Here is a 19,017-nt window from a genome sequence, read left to right on the forward strand (position 1 = left end):
AGTGGTGAGCATTTGGTTTGCAAGCTTAAGAGATCCATATATGGGTTTAAATAAGCCTCTCGTCAATGGTATCTTAAATTCCATGAAACGATATCCTCATCTGGGTTTATTAAAAACCCCATGGATCAATGTATATACCAGAAGGTCAGTGGGAGTAAAATTTGTTTTCTCATTTTGTATGTGGATGACATACTACTTGCAACCAATGATAAAGGTTTTCTACATGAGGTGAAACAATTCCTTTCTAAAAACTTTGATATGAAGGATATGGGTGAGGCATCTTATGTCATTGGCATTAAGATCCACAAAGATAGACTTCGAGGAATTTTGGGTCTATCACAAGAAACCTACATCAATAAAGTTTTAGAGAGATTTAGAATGAAAGATTGTTCACCAAGTGTTGCACTCATTGTCAAGGGCGATAAATTTAATTTGAATGAATGCCCTAAGAATGATTTTGAGCGGGAACAAATGAAGAACATTCCATATGCTTCTGTTGTTGGAAGTCTTATGTATGCTCAAGTATGCATAAGGCCCGACATTGCATTTGCTGTTGGAATCTTAGAAAGATATCAGAGTAATCCAGGTATGGATCACTGGAAAGCTGCAAATAAGGTGTTGAGATATCTTAAAGGAATAAAAGATTACATGCTAATGTATAGGCAGACGGACAATCTTGATGTGATCGGCTATTCAGACTCTGACTTTGCTGGTTGTGTTGATTCTCACAAATCAACATCAGGATATAACTTTATGATGGCTGATTGAGCTATTTCATGGAGAAGTACTAAGCAAACCTTGGTTGCTACTTCTACTATGGAAGCCGAGTTTGTCTCCTGTTTTGAGGCTACTTCTCATGGTGTATGGCTTAAGAGTTTTATTTTTGGGCTTAGAATCATGGATTCTATTTCTAAACCTCTGAAGATTTTTTGCGATAATTCAGCAGCTGTCTTTATGGCTAAGAACAATAAAAGTGGAAGTCGAAGCAAACACATCGACATAAAGTATTTAGCCATTAGAGAAAGAGTTAAAGATAAAATAGTAGTTATTAATCATATTAGTACTGATTTAATGATCGTTGATCCTTTGACTAAGGGCATGCCACCAATAAAATTTAAGGATCATGTAGAGAAACATGGGACTTGGGTCCTCCTTATGATTGTATACATACAGTTTATTAATAAAACTCTTATATTGTGATGTTTTCTCATTTTCATGCGCACATCAGTTTGAGAAAATATGTTACATATGGACCAAGAGTAAACATTGGTTTATTCATCAAGTTAGTTACCATATTACAGATATATACTTGAAAATAGACATGTTGTAATACATATATGAGACTACTCACTTTAAGAGGGACTATCTATATGATTCACATATTTATTTCTTGAGTAAGTTTTTCATGACTCATTTATGTCAATAATCAGTTCTATGGACCAAGTGGGAGAATGTAACGGTTTCTTATTTTTATTATAATAATCATTAATAATAAAAAACTAATTTTAATGTGGTCCATAGTTTTGGGATTTTGGTTCTGAAAATGGTATGATTTATTTTGGTTTTAATGTAAATTGATATGACCATTTAATTGGGTGGTAATGAGTTTTAATGGCTTTAAATTCTTGATGGTAGAATCAAGCCTATAAATAGTCTTTGGTCCCCAAAGCTTTCTCTCATCAGAAAAGAAATACACCATCCATATTGAGAGAGCAAGAGCTTGGAAGAATCAAAGGCAGTGCACTCACAACACTGCAACAATGGTTGGAGGTAAAACCTCTAATTCTATTTCCGCATTTTGTTTTATTGATCTTGTTGTTCTTTTGTTATAAGGAACATATGATCAATATATATATTAATCTAACAGTTAGACGATTGATTATGTTGTTATTATGTCAGATGGCTGTTATGTTGCTATTATGTTAGGTGGTTATTATGTTGTTATCATGTTTGGATAGTTATTGCGTTGTTGCTCCATATTGATAATTGTGATGTTGCTATTATATGTGGGTAACTGTTGTGTGGATTATGTGGAGTTGTGTTGTGGAATGGGTGATGTGCATGTGATAATCTGATGCTTACTTATTATCATGATTTCCTTTATATAATTGTGATATCTCACCCCTTATGTTTGAATGTTGCCTCCACGTGGATAACATGCAAATAATCCGCAGTAGGAGCTCAAATGTGAGTGGAAGATGAAGTTTTCCATTTTATTTTAGTGTCGGCGTCTGCTGTGATGTGTAACACCGAAGAATTTGGAATGCAGTGTCTTTCGTTATGTTTTAACATTTCTTATAATAACATGTTATGTTGATGTTGGATATGTGAGTTAACTGTTTGTTATTGTGTGTCCGCTGCTATTTAATAACAGTTAACATTCAGACATGTAGTTATTACTATTATTTTTATAAATGTCAAATGTTACACGTCTTTTCGATTGAGCATGTTGATTGTATGTTGTAGTGTAGTATCTCAAATTGCATGTTGAATTATTTTACTCTGATAGATGTTTTAAATTTATGCGGGGAAATTTAGGGTGTTACACTCCCTATTCAGAAGAGCAACCCTTATTTTCGGAGTCAGCAAACGACCGCATAAGTGACGCACAATCATCTTCCGTATTGTCATCAGAAAAGAGAGTGTCAAAAGAGGAATCATTGGAGAAAGCTCACCATCCAGAAAATCCTTAAAATATATCTCTAAATCAGAATCCTCAGTTATATATATATATATATATATATATATATATATATATATATATATATATATATATATATATATATATATATATATATATATATATATATATATATGACCTCATTGACTGATTTATCAATGACTAAGTGAGAAGGATTTGGGCTAGAAGATACTCATTCCCTAACTAAGGAAGGAGAATCATCACTCCTAGAATGGTTAGACAAACTTATGGGACTATCACTCATATTGACTATGATAAATGAAATGCTGAAGATATAAAAAAACTTACGGTAAATAGGGTACCTTAGAGAATTAAAAGTTGACGGAAAAGGTGAAGTTCAAGTGGGAGAATGGAAGTTTCGTTCAAAAAATAACAATCACTCTGGGAGATACTCCCGGGAAGGAAGAAGGAGATACACTCACAAGTTGAAACTTATTATCAAAGGAAGCAAAAAGTTATCTAAAAACTCGAAAACCCTTATATATAAATGAAGGCAGCCAACATGCCAGACCAGCAGGAGCGGGAAATTACATGACCGACATTTGCTCTTAGGGAACATAAACAAACTCAAGTGCACTACAAGGAAACGTCATGCCCTAAGCTGATAATCTCAAACCACATGTCAAGAAAAATCGGTGAAACGTTTGATGATGGGAAAATATTTAATGTGCTTGTTCCTCACTACTTTTGCAACTGATCAAAAATCTCTCACTTCTCTCTAAGAGCTAATATCATTGCTAGAGTTTGACCACAACTTCAAAGACTTCCCTGACTAATTTACGCCCAACAAGCCTTAGGGGCAACTATTATGGGTTGGTCAGAGGGCAAAAGAAAATGCCCAATCAGATGTAAGCCCAAATCCAAGTGATCCAACGTATGAAATCATCACATATAAAATTCAAAGTACACTTTTATGATCTTCACTTTTTACTATAATTATTTTGTACTCTAAACTGACTTGAGCGTTGAAGTGATAATGTTGCAGATCCATCCCACACCACCGCATCAAAAATCAACCTCACCAATTCATGGTCCTCTATTATCGTTCCACACGAAGTTTGATTTTCCAACGAAACTTATATTAAAATGAATTTCCAACAATTAAATTATTAAAAATATAACATAAATAAAAAAGAGAAAAAAGAATATGCACCAACAGTGTAAAATATTTTTACACTGTCAACCAATCACGGACGTGTATCCCGCTAAGACACACGTTTAATTTTAAAATACTGATATGACATGACAGAATGTTATAATTCTATTAGATGATAATGTAAAACTAGTTTACACAGACAATATTAAATCTTTAATCTCAATAAAAAATATATTACGAAGAGATTAAATATATAAGAATAAACAAAACTTAAGGTAGTGAAAGAAAAAAAATCTTGATATTTATATTTTTCTTTTCGCATATTTAATTCAAAATATTAAAAAAAAAAGTATAAACCCTAAATCCGCCTCTCATCGCAATCCTCTTCAAGCTAGTTTTGCACAGACTAGCGACTCCGCCACCGCCAATCACAAAGGTACTCCCTTTTCGCTTCATTCTTGTAGTATTATTCATCAATCGTTAAACCTAATCCTCAAATTTCTTCCACTTGTATCTACCGTTCCTCAAACCTCTAGGTCTGTGAAACTTTCATTTGCTTTACGCGATTTCTCTGCTGCCTATCTAATTCATTTTTTCTCTGCATTTTGAATTTCATTTTGATATGGTTAACATGACTGCAGTACCGTTCTGTTGTAATATTTGCATCTATTTCATTGAACTTGCAACCCATTTTGCTTTGTTAATCGGTTATGCTCATTCTGTGATTTGTTAGTTTCCCTTTATTTTGTAGAAAATTTTGAATCTTTTTGTTCATTTGTTGTTCTGGTATTATGCTATTATTGATGGTTATAATGACATTCTTCATTCAGGTGAAGCAAGTTCTTCAAAGTTTTCCGCACCAGCTTTGTTTTTAGTAGTTACTTGGAGTTAATTTTCAACAGACAAAGATGGTTGGTTTACTTTCTCCCTTAAATTGTTTAAGATTTCATTCGAACTGACTAATTTGATTGCTCGAGTTTTCGTACCTCTTTATTGGTAGCTGTCAATGTTTTTTGAATTTCACAAGTAATTCTTATTCACCTTTTATATTTTATGTTGTTTGTTTATAGTTTCTCTTGTTTTTGTGTCATTTTAGCCTCAAGGAGATTATATGGACCGTTGGAAACGGGATTATGGCTACCGTCTTGATCACTTTGAGCGCAAACGCAAGAAGACGGCTCGTGATGTTCATAAGCACTCTAAAACGGCCCAGAAGGTTTCGCCGACCCCAACTACCTTTTTGTCCCTCTATCTATAAAATGTTTTAATTAAAATTGTTTTTATTGAAACAAGTTATGTTTTTGTATATTTTGTCGTAAATCTGTACAAGTTTCTGTTTGATTTTTTCGGAACAGACTCTGGGTATTAAGGGCAAGATGATTGCAAAGAAAAATTATGCCGAAAAAGCTCAGATGAAGAGGACGTGAGTTTTCTTGCCGCCTCTTTATCTTGTTACTTTTTTATCCTTGCTTAGCATCTAAAATTTTAATTTTAATTTTAATTTGTTATATTCCAAGTCTTCATGTCAAATTTTTTGGGACTTGATTTCTTTAATCTGGATTATTTATGTTTATTCAAGAGTTGTTGGTTGTTAATAATCAGCACAGTAGGTTTTCATTGATATAGATTTGTTGAATTGTTGGTTAATTGTATGAGAGGATTATTTCACTCTTGTCTGTCAACAGTTTGGCCATGCACGAAGAGTCAACATCCAGGCGCAAGGCTGATGATAATGTTCAGGAAGGAGCTGTTCCTGCATATCTTCTGGATCGTGAAAACACGACCAGAGCGAAGGTATATTATTCATGCAGTATTAAAAGACAATTTTGGCTCTTGATTCTCTTTCACACTCTTGGAAGTAATGTGACTATTTTATATCTTTAGATTCTCAGCAACACCATTAAGCAAAAGAGGAAGGAGAAGGCTGGGAAGTGGGATGTTCCTCTACCTAAGGTGAGATTGCATTCAATACTTTAATTTGCTTCCAATTCCCATTCTGCAATTTGCTTTTCCTTTAGGAAGGAAAAGAGCAGGGGAGGCAGGAGGAGATCTTCCTCTTTGAGTTATAACGTCTATGTTTGACTTTTCATTTCCTCAGGTACGTCCTGTGGCTGAAGATGAAATGTTCAAAGTTGTCCGCACTGGTAAAAGAAAGAGTAAGTATTACATTTATTGCTTCTGGTATTATGAGATTAGCGTTACATGATTGAAATATGTCATTTGTTATATTCAACTTCTCAACTACATGATTGCCATTTATTTTTCTTATGCATATCATGCACCTTTATCATTCTTTGTTTTCTCCCCTTAATTGATGTATCCAGGAAGTCTATATTTTCTTGCTTCATTATAGTGCCTTTATCATTCTTTGTTTTCTCACTCTAATTGATGTAACCAGAAAGTCTATATTTTCTTACTTCATTATGGCGCCTTTCTCATACTTTGTGTTCTCCCCTTAATTGTTCACCATTTTGCAGCCAAGCAATGGAAGAGGATGGTTACAAAAGCTACATTTGTTGGACCCGGTTTTACCAGAAAACCCCCAAAATATGAGAGATTCATTCGTCCTACTGGATTGCGGTTCACTAAAGCTCATGTCACTCATCCAGAACTTAAATGCACATTCAATCTAGAAATTATTGGAGTGAAGAAAAACCCTAATGGCCCTATGTACACCTCTCTTGGTGTCATTACCAAGGGATCTATAATTGAGGTATTTATGTTTCCTGCTCTTGCTCTTCCAAGTAAAGGTTATTTTAATCACAAATTAAAGCATTGAAGTTGATCCCACTTGAACTTTTCAATTATTGATCTGCAATTTGTTACTAGGATTTAGTAAGTATCTGGCATTTTAAAATAGAAAACTAATTCTATCTTCCCATGTATTAACAACTCGTGCTTGTGGATATTAATGTATTCAGAGTAGTCAATAGCGGAACGGAGGCCGACTGCTATGGGAAGAGCCTTAGCAGTGCAGAACACTGTAGCGACCGCCTTAGGGTAAATAGTGGGTAGCGGGCTGGAGCGGTTCCCAACCCGGGGTGGTTTTTGTCCCACTATCCTTTTCCCCTCCTAAAAACCAAAATTACGTCTTAAATTTAAAATGTTAAGAGTAATTTTGGGTTTTTCAATCAAATTTGAATTGAGACTCAACCCTAACCTTCCTTCACGGACGTTTCACTTCAGTCTTTCTAAAGAAAAATCACAAGTTCCTCCTTCACCTCTCTTTGCACTTCGTTCTTCCCTGTGCACTTCATATATTTATAATTATTATTATTGTAGTTTGTCCAAAAAATAATCAAATAGCGGCCATCCCACTATCTTTTTTCTCAAAAAATTGTGGTAAATTTCTCTATTTTTTTTCTCTCTACTCCACTTTATCCAAAGACCTCCCTTATCTCTCTGCTCCAAAGTCACGAAGAACTTCAGACCAAACCAAAATTTGACATCCATAAACTCGACTCATCAAACAGAAGTGGCCTAACAGCATAAGCTAGTTCAATCACTTCTGAGCATGCATCCTTCTCATATACTAGGTTCTTTCTTATACAGAAGTGGCCTCCATTTTTAAAACTTTGGGGGTAGATGTGTAAGTATTGTCCAGATCAATCACTGATATATGCTCATCATTTTCTTGCTTACTGCAATTTCAGGTGAATGTTAGCGAACTTGGTTTGGTTACACCTGCAGGGAAAGTTGTGTGGGGTAAGTTTATTTGCTACTAGCATTATGGTTTTGTCATCATGACTTAAATTTTAACTGATATTGATGTATCTTATTTTTGTTTTTGCCATGAGTGCAGGTAAATATGCCCAGGTTACCAACAACCCAGAAAATGATGGTTGTATAAATGCGGTTCTACTTGTTTAAAGTCAGATCAAGGATTGTAGAACAAGTCCCGCCCCCTTGTTTTTTCTAGTCTCACTTATGATTATACCACCGGCCGCCCTCAAATGTTAGATTAAAGCTGTACTCACCGTTTTTGATACTTTAGATTTTGTCTGGAAACATGACAAATTTTTGTTGTTTGGATTGGGATACTGAATGTTGAAGAATATCATTCTTCTCTTTATTTGGATAATCAATGTAAAAGTGATCAGCTCTAGCACTTTAAGGTAGACTATTGACAAGAATCAGACAATGTTTTATGATTAAGTAATATTTTATTAGCAAGACTTCAAGTGGCTACATTTTTGTTGTGCGAATAATGTTTTCATTGTCATGTATTGCAAAATTTAAATGATGAACCATTAATACATTTGTTAACACGTGATAAGAATGAATATTTGTCTTGAAAAAATTGTTTGGTTTTCAATATTACGTTAGTTGATTTTCCTTAATTGGACACTAATAAAATTTATGGTATCAAGGTGGATCTCTCCAAAGCCTACTAACGGAGATACAATTTCTCCAAATTTATTTGTGTTTTGTTTAGGTAAATTGTCTCCAAATTTATTTGTGTTTTGTTTAGGTAAATTGTCTTATCTTATTTCGCATGTGGCGGTGGAAAGCTCTTAAGGTGGGAAGGAGATGTCTTGTTATGTCTTATGTTAAGGTGGGAAGGAGATGTCTTGTTATGTCTCATCTTATGTTTGCGAATGACTTATTATTGTGTGGGGAGGTTACAGATATTCAAATAAATCATGTTCATATTTTGGATCAGTTTTGTAGAATGTTTGGCCAACAAGTGAATGTGTTATTCGTGATTCTGGTTTTAGAAAAACAAAATATTTGTTTGTCTTGTCTTTGAGTGGTAGAGCGCCGACGAAAGAAGAATATTGCTATATCATTGTTCATGTTAATTCTAAGCTCACATTTTCGAAGGCTAACCAATTGTTGTTTGCAGGGATGGTAATTTTAGCAATTCATTTGTTGTTTCACTAGGGAGCATTGAACATAGTGAGATTTCTTTTCTAGAGCAACCTCTTTGTGAGACACCACATATCCACCCAAAACCTTAAGGTAATAGGTGAGTGGGTTCTCTCACTTATATATGCTCAAGTCTCCACATTATCAATCAATGTGAGGCTATTATCCACACTACTCACACTTGACATATTCTCAGATGTTATAAATAAAGCTTGCTTTTTTAAAATTGGGGTGGAAGCTTCAATCTGAATGTCGAGATTTATCGCGTGAGGTGCTTTGGGGAAAATACCGTCATAGTGATGTTCTTTAAAAGGTTAGTTTGAAGCCTTCTGACTCAAGTCTTTGGAAAGGAATTGTTAAGCTGTGGCCTAAGCTCAATGAGAATTGTTTTTGGTTTATTGGTGATGGTAAAACAGTGGAAGCTGGACGAGATTGTGGATTGCACCAGGACTAAGGATTATTGATTTAAATATCCAAATTCCAAGTGCTTTACAACATGCTAATGTTTCAGAATTGCTGAATGTAGATGGTGAATGGAATTGATCCTTGTTGGATCATTGGCTTCCCGTGGATGTTTTGAGACAATTTGCATGCATTTTTCTTCTTTATGATGATGCAGGTCTAGAGCTGGAATAACAAATGGTAGACACGATTTTCCTGGGATGGACTATTGAAGGAGAGTGGAAGGATTTTTGGCCTATAACTTGTCATTGTATTTGGGGTTTTTGCAATAAAGAAATACAAGAAAGACTACTTCAAGAGACCAACTCAGTCGAATAAAATTTGTTCATTTATTCTCGTACACTACAAAAATAAAAGAATTACTTAAATATAATTTTTCTTTTAAAACTTGTAATTTTCGTGTATATTATATGTTTAATTTTAAAGAAAAATTTGTATCAATTAATGAAGAGAAAAGAATAGTTTTAATATGACCATTTACAAACACTTATATTTCCAATAGGATACAACTTTTTTTACAATTTTTTTACATTTCAAAATATAAACAAATAAAACATAATAATACTACCAATGACTTAAATACAACTTTTGTCAAAACATAATATTAATTATATTTTGGAAATTCTCCAACATGATGTTCCAATTTGTCTCCAAATGCCCTAGATAAAATGTACAATTTGTTTTAATGGAACTTAAGAAAAAGGCCGTTTATATTTATTAGCAAAGTGACAACAATCACATTTAGATTTTGAATTATTCAAATACATAAGGAAATACATTAAACATATGTTTGAGTACATCATATGGGTGATATACCTATGGTTCCAAAGTCTAAAACTATTAGAAACAACATAATTAAAAGAAATGCTATCAGCATTTTTTATTGAAGGCCACAATTTGTTGAGGGGATTGATAAAAATATGTACAAGTTGTTACTGATTTTAGTGCATGAACAACACTTGATTGAAAATCTAAAGCTAATTGACAATTAAGAGACGTAGAAACTTTGCAAGCATAACTTAAGTTGTAATTAATCTTAGAAATATAAAGTTATTAGGCATATTGACTTTGATAGGCTTAATTTGATGACAGGAATGCTCAGCTCAATATTGATTGATCGATCAAAGATACAACTCTAAACAACTAGGACCGATATCTTTGAAAACAGGTGTGTCACATGTCGGTATCCGACACTTATATAATACCGGTATGATGTGTATTATAAAAGTCAATTAAATATAAAAAAATCAAACAAGTATCTTTAAAAAATTGATTTTTTTTCTTTGCTTTGACACATTTTGAATCGATGTCCAATATCTGTGTGACACTTATATAACACGTGTTCAATAATTCAGACAAGTTTTCTTCAAAAATAGTATGTTCTTTTTTCCTCAAACACACTTTATACAATTTTTTAGACAAATCTGATACACTATTAGAAAGGTTAAAGATGTATGGAATCATTGTTATCAATGAAAAATTAAAAGACATTAATTTTGATTTAGAATATTTTTAATTCTTTTGATATTAGATGAATAAATAAAACCCAAATACTATGATATAACTCTGTATCGTGTCGCTGTATCCATGCATCATATCAACTAACAGCTATATCATGTAGACAAACTGAAAACAATGACTTGTAAATTAACTCAAATATCTTGTAAGTTATACAAATTCAAACTACTAAAAATATTTCAAATTGCTTAAACACCCAGATGCTTAAAATATCACTGCCATATACTTGAAATTCAAAGCAAAACATACAATTATACAAAGCATATTTGATTATTGACTAATAATCCGAGTAGATTGAGGTGCAAGATTCATTGAAATTTGAGGCTCAACAACTTGCAGTAAACCAATATTCAACCTACTTGTCAAATCTTCCACTTGTATTTTCACAACATCTCTCCTCATTCCGATGTCAGCAGCATACCTACTAGCACAGTAAACTCCGACCGCAGTTGCCGCCATTCCATAAACATTTGTAGTCACTAGACGAAGTGGCGTAGATAGAACAGCAGCAAGAGGTCCACCTATGATGGAAACTGCTTGACCACTCTGCCCGATTGTTCCTTCGTTGATAACCACGAGTCCGGTTTTGCAATAAATGGCGAAGTCTTCACAGTTGCTCTTGAATATGTTATAGCAACGGAAGCCGTTTTCGAGCAAATACTTAGCTCGATGAACTACGGTATCGTCGTCATCAGAGACTGCAAGAGTGCATGTTCCACCGCGTGCTTTTGCGAGGAAGAGAGCTGGGGAGACGGCATACTCAAAACGATATAAGACACCGCCGGATAGAAAGCAATTCATGCATGAGACGACGACACCATGCTCGTCTTGGGCTGTTGTGCAACTTGGGCAAATTTCTCGGGATCTGGCCGGGCCGGAACTGGTGAGGAGAACATCGAGAACGGTACCGGTTCCTACTTCTTGTCCACGTCTGGTGAAGTGGACGACTTTGTCATCACCAACATAAATGCCTGTCATTCATTTCAGTTCACAGGAGAAAATCCCAGCATTAAAAAGATAGTCTAAAAAATGAGGCATAGTTCAGTTTTGATGCTTATTTGAAGTGCATGAAAGTGCATGAAAGGGTGGAAATAGGCTTGGCCGAACTAAGTCTGACCTACTAAAATTTCGAAGCTTAAGTCTGGCATGTAGCCTGTCAAAGGCCTACTTTTAGGGGAGGGATACATTGATAGCTACATAAATTCAACATCGTTAAAATGAAAAATAACAAATCTGCAAACAAGCTCATAACATCCATGTTAATGGGATAAAACGGCAAAATCAAAATGCTTATAAATGTGACAAAATACGAATAACCCAAATAACCATGTCTCTGGATCTGTCATGTTGATGACAAGTGAACTTTTTTCAAAAAAATAAATTAAAGAGGCTGTATAGCATAACAAGGGTAAGGTAAAAGGATATGACATGGTTCTAATGTATAAAGATACCAATCAGATTACAAAATTGATAGCAGCAAAGCATGTAAATATAAGAGTTGATAAACCATGATAGGTTTCCTTCTTACTCCCTCCCTCCGTCTCATAAAAAGTCTCCGTCTCAAAATAATTGCCTCTTTATATACAAATGCATCATTTAATATTATTTTTTCACTACTATACCTCTATTTATTACCTTTCACTTTATTCAACTACACTATTGACTACAATTATTAAGGGTATTTTAATAAACAATATTAATTTTATCATTAAAATCAACACATCTTATCATTTTCTTAAGAGCCACTTATCGATCAAATAAGACACTTCTTATGAGACGAAGGGGGTAAGTTATATAGAAATCTTCAAATAGAGAGAATCTTAGGAAGATCTATAGTATGGAATGCAGAGTAGTCAATAGCGGCCAATACTGGCACTAATCCGCTATAGCGGAGCGAAGGCCGGCCACTGGGAAGGGCCTTACCAGAGCAGCTCCCGACCTGGAGCAGTTTCTATTCAGCTATCCTTTCCCTATCTGAAAAATCAAAATTACCCCTTAAATTTAAAAGGTTTTAAGGATGATTTTGGGTTTTTCAATCAAATTTGAGTTGAGACTCAACCCTAATCTTCCATCACCGACATTTCCGCAAAGCAAAATCACAAGTTCCTCCCTCACACCTCTCTCTCTCTCTGCACATCGTTCCTCCCCTGCACCTCATGTTTATAATTATTATTCAAGTAGTTTGTCCAAAAAATGATCATATAGCGGTCATCCCGCCCGCTATACACTATCATGCTATCCCATTTTTGAGGTTACACGTTCCGTACCTCTATCCGGGATTGAACTACTCTGATGGAAAGCGCTATATAGTAGCTATGTGGCTCAAGTCTTCAACTACCAAATCTACTGTTTTTCCAGTGGTACATGTTGAATATTTACAATGTCTAAAAAACTACATAAAGTTTCAACAAAATCACGGTGACACATGATTATAGCAAATTCACCCAATAACAACAACACAAAATTCTTCACTTAATAAGATCAATTTATATATCCTCTAAAACTCTTAGCATCTCTTACTTCTTTGAACTACAAACATGAATTGCAAAATAACACAAACAAAACAAATAATTGAAAACTAAATAAAACAGAAAAGAGAAGAAAAAAGAGAGAACCGTGATGAGCATATATATAAGCAGTTCTCCAAGAATAAATATGATCGCCTGCTTTCAGGCTCTCCCTAGTTACCCTGCACATCCATTTTTTCAAACACAAAAAAACAAAACAAAATCTCACTAAGATTTTTCAAAATGTTGTTTTGCAAAACATAGGAAGAATCGAAAATTAAGAATACCTGTTGGAAAGTAGCCCCATTTTTCCTCTCTTCTACAGAGCAACTTGATTCCTTTCCTTCGCCAATATTCCTCTCTTCTACAGTTGTATCCTTTGCTGGATGTAGATTCATTGAAGTAAACTTACATTGTAACGTAAACTGTTGAAATGTTTTATGTGAAATGACGATTGTGTCCTTCGGGGGATGCTTACTTCGCCGTTAAGGAAAAGAGAAGATGCGTGACGTGGAATTGAATTACGAGAAGTTGCGCAAAGATGGGTTGTCTTAAACACGACCACGTGGCAATGAAATTTTTATCTTTACTTTAATTTTTTCATATTCGTCAAAACGTGATTATATGTGTTGGCATGAAATTTTTACTTGGTAAAAAACAACTTAACGCTGGATTGAGAAAATATTGAGTGTTAATATGATTGACATATGCCGACACTAGTGGTATATCGATTAGAGCATTTCGACTTGTATCTTGAGATATGATTTGGAAGAATCTCAATAACAAATATTGAGAAATGAGTTGGAGGAATCTTAGGTATAGATATGGATAATCACTCGACATCATGTCGAGGTTGAGACCTTTGACGAACTCAAAAGACTTGAGGAAACCAAAGACTGAAGAAGGGCCTTAACGCTATCAACAACTGCCTTCGACGAGCAGAAAATTACTACTCGCTAAAGAGAAGTTAGAGAATGTGAGATAATGGTTTTTAGCAGTTTTCAAGCACTGACGGCGTGACAATGCATTAGAGGAATAAGTTGCATGTCTTTGAAGACGTGCCGATTCTTTAGGAGTGAAATGTTGAAACAACTTGTTTTAGTTTAGTATATATAGCAGACTCATATGTTGTAATCAAATTCACAAAATTTATATACTTTCTCTATAGAATTGGAGTACCCAAGCCAAAATGTGAAATAGTTTGTGAGTAACATGTGAGTCTGCGTCCCTTTTATTGTACTACCTTTATGTTTCCTTAATTGAAACACCTTTTCTTTTTGTCATTTACTGCATTCATCTCATATTGTTTATTGCAAAGTTCCTTTACTGCAATTCAAGCTTTATTGTCTTTAAAATTTGTCTTTATCCTGTCTGTACACAGACATTCATAGTCACTTCATATACATATTTTCTTGTAAATGTGTTTCCATAGAATTGCTCCATAGATTTTTCGAGTTAATCTCACAAACTTTCAAACTCGTGATTGTTCGCTAAAAACACATGCGAACAAATTGACACTCATAGTGAGACTATTTTGTGCAAAAATATTTTTCTTTTATAAGAAACTATCCTATTTTACAAATTTTTTTCATTGTGAAATGTTTTCAATGTCCAGAGTCATATGCGTCTAAGAAATGGTAGGATCTTAGAAGAAATGGTTAACCCAAAAATATTTCTCGTGCTCTAAATGATGCTCCAGACCCTGAACCAACAATCACCATGACAATTGGTACAACAGGAACAACAAACCCTATCGGAGTCACATGCTCAGTTCTATCTCCGGTAGCGAATTTGACGTCAATACTAGGAGTAGTAGTTGCTTTATCGTCGGTAACAAGTGTACCAACCTCACACATGCCTACTTTGATAGTTAGGGAAACCCTAATCTCTCTTATGTTCCAAGTTTCACTTTACCCAAAACAACCACCCCGTCAACTAGAAATTAGCCTCTAATGAAAGCATGTTGATTAGATGAAATAATATTATCCATAACAATATCAAGTATATAATATAACACTTTAGCTATCGGCTTGTACAAACACGTAACTAAAGAAATGGGTCTTGTTTCGGGCCGGCCAAAGGTCCATTAATCTCACCCACTCCATTTAGCCAAAAATATAAATACATTTACAAGAGGGTTTCAGGTACACACTTTCGAATATCCATTTTGTCATACTCTTCCTACATCTTGAACTGACTTGGGTGTTGGAGTGCTAATCATGCAGTTTCATCTCGCGCCGATGTAAAGGAGAACGAAACCACCTTTCAAGATGAGTATTATCGATCATCCTTCATTTCTGGTTCCTTCGTGGAGTTAGATCATCCATTTCTAGTTCCCGAAAGGAATTGTGGCGCCATCTTTATTGTCCTACCCCAAAATTTGACCAACATATTCGTCCTTACTACAGACTTAGGATGCAAGCCACTAATGTATTTAAATTCCCATTTATGCCATCTGGTCAACTCCAATGACCTAAAAAGTCAAAGGATGACCCTTTTAACTTTTCCAAACTATTGATCCTATTTTCGGGTAACTAATAGGCTAACATTGTCATTAGATAATGAGGGTTATTTGGTTTCTTAATTTTTGTTTAGTATTAATTAGGTTTTTAATTTTTTTAGGGATGGTATTAGGGTTGATTGGGCTTTGATTAACATTAGTAAAATTATTCAAATTTTATTAATAAAATATCGAGATTATTAGTTTAAGTTTCTCTTGTTCAAATTTCTTGGATTAATTTGGTATTAGCAAGGTTAAGTTGGATACTAATTTATGATTAGATCAATAAAATGGCGATTAATTTAGGTTATTAACTTATTTAGATTTTTAATTGATTAGATTAATAAATTAGTTAGTTTATTATTAGATATGAATTAAGTCATACGTTTAATTGATTTGTTTTAGGGTTAACTTCCTATTTAATTATTTTTTTTTTGTTTTTATTGGGCTCTTGCTTCAATTTGGAATTAGGTATGGCCCAATCCGGCACCCACATCAATTTGGTCAAGTGGATGGCTCAAATTATAACTGGGTCAGGTAGGACCCATGTCCATCCAAATCCGGGACAAAACCCAAAGCCCGAGTTCACCCATTTCTTCCCCAATCTGAAGCCCTAAGTCTGCACAGTGAAGAGGCAAAAACGGATAAAGGCATCAAAATACAAAATCAATCAAAACTTTCTATTGCTGAATACAAATACATTTGAATTACTGATTACAATGGAAATCAGACTAAATACATCACACTAATTTGTTACATTTCAAAACCCTAATTCTATTTTCAGACAATATCAAAACCTAATCAAAATTACAATTAAGCTGAATCAATCAAATTAATAACTTCCTAAAACTACAAATCTAAATAAAACATAAAAATTAAGATTAATCTATATCAACCTAATATTAAAATAAAGATGGGGGAGAGAACCCTAGATAAAAACTTCATTGCCCGCTGTTGTATTCCTCAAACACCACCAAAGCTTTCAGATTAGTACTTAGGGTTTTTTAGTGAAACCCTAACTCTCTGAGCTAAGCTCCATTCAAACCTCGTAAAAACGGTCAAAAGAAACAAGGAGTCGGAAGGAGAAATAGATAGGGATCGAGGAGAGGAATTCAAAAAAGAAGTGAGATTTTTACCTGTTACCGGAGAAGACCTCATCTCCCAAAGTTGGTCCTCATTTTTGTATTTCGATGCTTGAATTATAGTTTTGATGGTTGAATAAGGATCAGAGGGTTGTGATTTAGGGTTTGGGAAATGTTTGATGTGTTTCTGGGTAGATTCAGAGCCAATCTGAGTTATGTTCAGGTCAGGGTTGGAGGAAGAAGATGAAGACTCATCTTCTTCGGGTTATGGTTATTAAGAGGTTGTTAGGGTTTATCTGAACCTAGTTAGGGTTCTTAGGGTAAAGGGCTAGGGTTCGTCAAGGGAACCCTATGGTTCTTGGGTTAGGGTAGGGTTCATAAATTTCTGGGTAGGGTTTGTATTAGGGTTCTTGGGTTTAGGGGTAGGGTTCTTAGGTTTGAAGGGTTCTGGGTAGGTCTTCATCATCCGGATGAACACCAGTTGAAGATCCCGGTTGAACTTCAACCAGAGTTCTAGAGGTTACGATAGTTCTGAGAAGGGAGACAGTGATGGTCGGTTTCTGGGGTGGATGTTCTTCATCTTCATGTTGAACATGAAAAACAAGGTTGAAGGTGGTGGTTCCGGGAATGTTTAGGATGGAAGAAAGGGTGGTCGAGAAAGCAAAGGGAAGAGAGAAGAGAGAGGCTACGAGAGAGAGAAGTTTAGAGAGAGAAAGAAGAAATGAAAGTGAACCATTTCTGAAGGGACTAGGTTCTTAAACCTCGCCCCTGGATCTACCGTTCCCCCACACACGTCCCCATCCAGAGCCATCAGATGAGTTGACCTTGACTCATCTGATGAGGCTAAGTATACAGTGCTCTTTGAGTTGACCTAAGATCCTGCCCTTCCATTTGGTTGCCTTTACATCCAAAGGCCATAGGCCCATTTTGTTGACCAAGTGGTCAGCGCATCTAAAACCGTCAGTAGAGAGTCAACCCTGAACTCTCCTGAGTGCACCATACGCCCTATTGGGCTTCTTACAGATTTGGGTCTCTCCTCCATTATTGTTCACACCCCCAACAATGGCCCAATTGCTAATCCAATATAAAAGACACCCCCTTGTTTTAATTTCTTTTTAGTTAATTAATTACTTAATTAATTATTAATTAAAATTTATCTATTTAATATATAGGGTTAATTAAATTAAAATAAAAATTAGTTTTTTTTTGTCATTTATTTATTCATGATAATTTATTTTGATTAATTAATTATAATAGTAATATTTTAATTAATTAGGGTTATATCATTATTAGGGTTAATTAAATCAGGAATCGTGGGATATAATTAGGGATAATTCCTAGGATTTTAAGGGATAAAAATAGGATAAAATAGAGATAAGGGATATATCTAATTACATCTTATTTAATTTATTTTTCATAATTAAATTAAACTACATGTTCAAATTAACGGGATAAGGATATGAGATACAATTTGGGATAAAACTGAGGGATTTTCAAAGGTTAAATCAGGATTAAAACTGAGATAAAGGGGTTATATCTAATACATAAGTATGACTCCTAATTTATTTTCTTAAATAAATTAAAACAATTTTTTTTGCAAGGGATAAAGGGATAAAATCAATTCAAACTCACTTCAAATCGTAAGACATCTACCCTAGTTTATTGAGGCACTTTCTAAAATCATTTCCCCTCTCCCCATCCTTGAGAACTTTGAAGGGATAAAAACCAACCAACCAACATTTTGAAGAAGAACTACGGTACTTTGATCCTTCGCCTAATGCGAAGGTACGTAGGCATAAAGTTATAAACTCTAGCGAGTACAATTATAAAAAACCTTTTTGGGCCTCCCCGTTAATTCTAATGAAATGCTTTGGTAAATATAATAAATGATTAATAGTTAATTAGTAATCAAGCAAACACCTTAGAAACATACACTTGCCCTAGAATTGTAGGAGGATCTCATTGAATACAATGGAGGTAAGGGGTGCCTAACACTTTCCCCTTACTTAACCGACTCCCGAACCTAGTCTCTCACCATTAGTCATTAGGTTTTACCATTATTTTCCTATTCCTTAGGAACGAATAAACGATGGTGGTGACTTTGTCATTTTTCCATTCGTGATAGCTGGCAACTCTGCTGGGGAAGTTCTTATACTTTCCCTAAAGAGAGTCCATCATAACCTCCGATTTTAGGGTTTGTGTGTTTCCTTGTGTCGCATCCTGCGAAAAATCAACCGGCGAGACTCAAAAATAAAACACACACAGAGCCGCCACTAAACGTT

General features: G+C 34.7%; 3 protein-coding genes across 4 annotated transcripts in view; 2 read left to right on the plus strand and 1 right to left on the minus strand.

Moving 5' to 3' along the window:
• The first annotated feature begins 4,091 nt into the window (after positions 1-4,091).
• On the plus strand, positions 4,092-7,987 carry LOC127091403 (uncharacterized). Its single transcript, XM_051030033.1, has 10 exons — positions 4,092-4,233; positions 4,628-4,708; positions 4,894-5,013; positions 5,153-5,220; positions 5,483-5,591; positions 5,682-5,750; positions 5,896-5,953; positions 6,275-6,510; positions 7,451-7,502; positions 7,600-7,987. Exons 2-10 carry the CDS (start codon positions 4,706-4,708, stop codon positions 7,665-7,667), a joined length of 783 nt encoding a protein of 260 aa, XP_050885990.1. The 5' UTR covers positions 4,092-4,233; positions 4,628-4,705; the 3' UTR covers positions 7,668-7,987.
• The window catches only part of LOC127091402 (uncharacterized), a 66,158-nt gene continuing 51,259 nt past the window's right edge, over positions 4,119-19,017 (plus strand). The window contains exon 1 of the mRNA XM_051030032.1: positions 4,119-4,233. The gene's annotated coding sequence lies outside the window, so the exon portion shown is untranslated. The remainder of the gene's footprint in view (positions 4,234-19,017) is intronic.
• Positions 10,756-13,671, minus strand: LOC127091401 (protein LEAD-SENSITIVE 1-like). Of its 2 annotated transcripts, XM_051030028.1 has the most exons (4): positions 13,441-13,605; positions 13,262-13,335; positions 11,764-11,839; positions 10,756-11,617 (listed from the first exon to the last, which is right to left on the minus strand). In XM_051030028.1, exons 2-4 carry the CDS (start codon positions 13,271-13,273, stop codon positions 10,917-10,919), a joined length of 789 nt encoding a protein of 262 aa, XP_050885985.1. In that variant the 5' UTR covers positions 13,274-13,335; positions 13,441-13,605; the 3' UTR covers positions 10,756-10,916. The 2 variants fall into 2 exon arrangements, with proteins under 2 accessions (XP_050885985.1, XP_050885984.1); XM_051030027.1 differs by lacking the exon at positions 11,764-11,839 and having other exon boundaries at positions 13,441-13,671.

The sequence above is a fragment of the Lathyrus oleraceus genome, chromosome 6 (genome assembly GCF_024323335.1).
Source record: "Lathyrus oleraceus cultivar Zhongwan6 chromosome 6, CAAS_Psat_ZW6_1.0, whole genome shotgun sequence".
Classification (NCBI taxonomy): domain Eukaryota; kingdom Viridiplantae; phylum Streptophyta; class Magnoliopsida; order Fabales; family Fabaceae; genus Lathyrus; species Lathyrus oleraceus.

Coding starts and splice junctions, on each gene's coding strand:
- LOC127091401 (XM_051030027.1), bottom strand. CDS start 13,460: ATGGGGCTACTTTCCAACAG. Junction 13,336..13,440: donor ATGGGGCTACTTTCCAACAG/GTATTCTTAATT, acceptor ATGGATGTGCAG/GGTAACTAGGGAGAGCCTGA. Junction 11,618..13,261: donor TTATATATATGCTCATCACG/GTTCTCTCTTTT, acceptor AATGAATGACAG/GCATTTATGTTGGTGATGAC.
- LOC127091403 (XM_051030033.1), top strand. Junction 6,511..7,450: donor CCAAGGGATCTATAATTGAG/GTATTTATGTTT, acceptor CTGCAATTTCAG/GTGAATGTTAGCGAACTTGG. Junction 7,503..7,599: donor TGCAGGGAAAGTTGTGTGGG/GTAAGTTTATTT, acceptor CCATGAGTGCAG/GTAAATATGCCCAGGTTACC.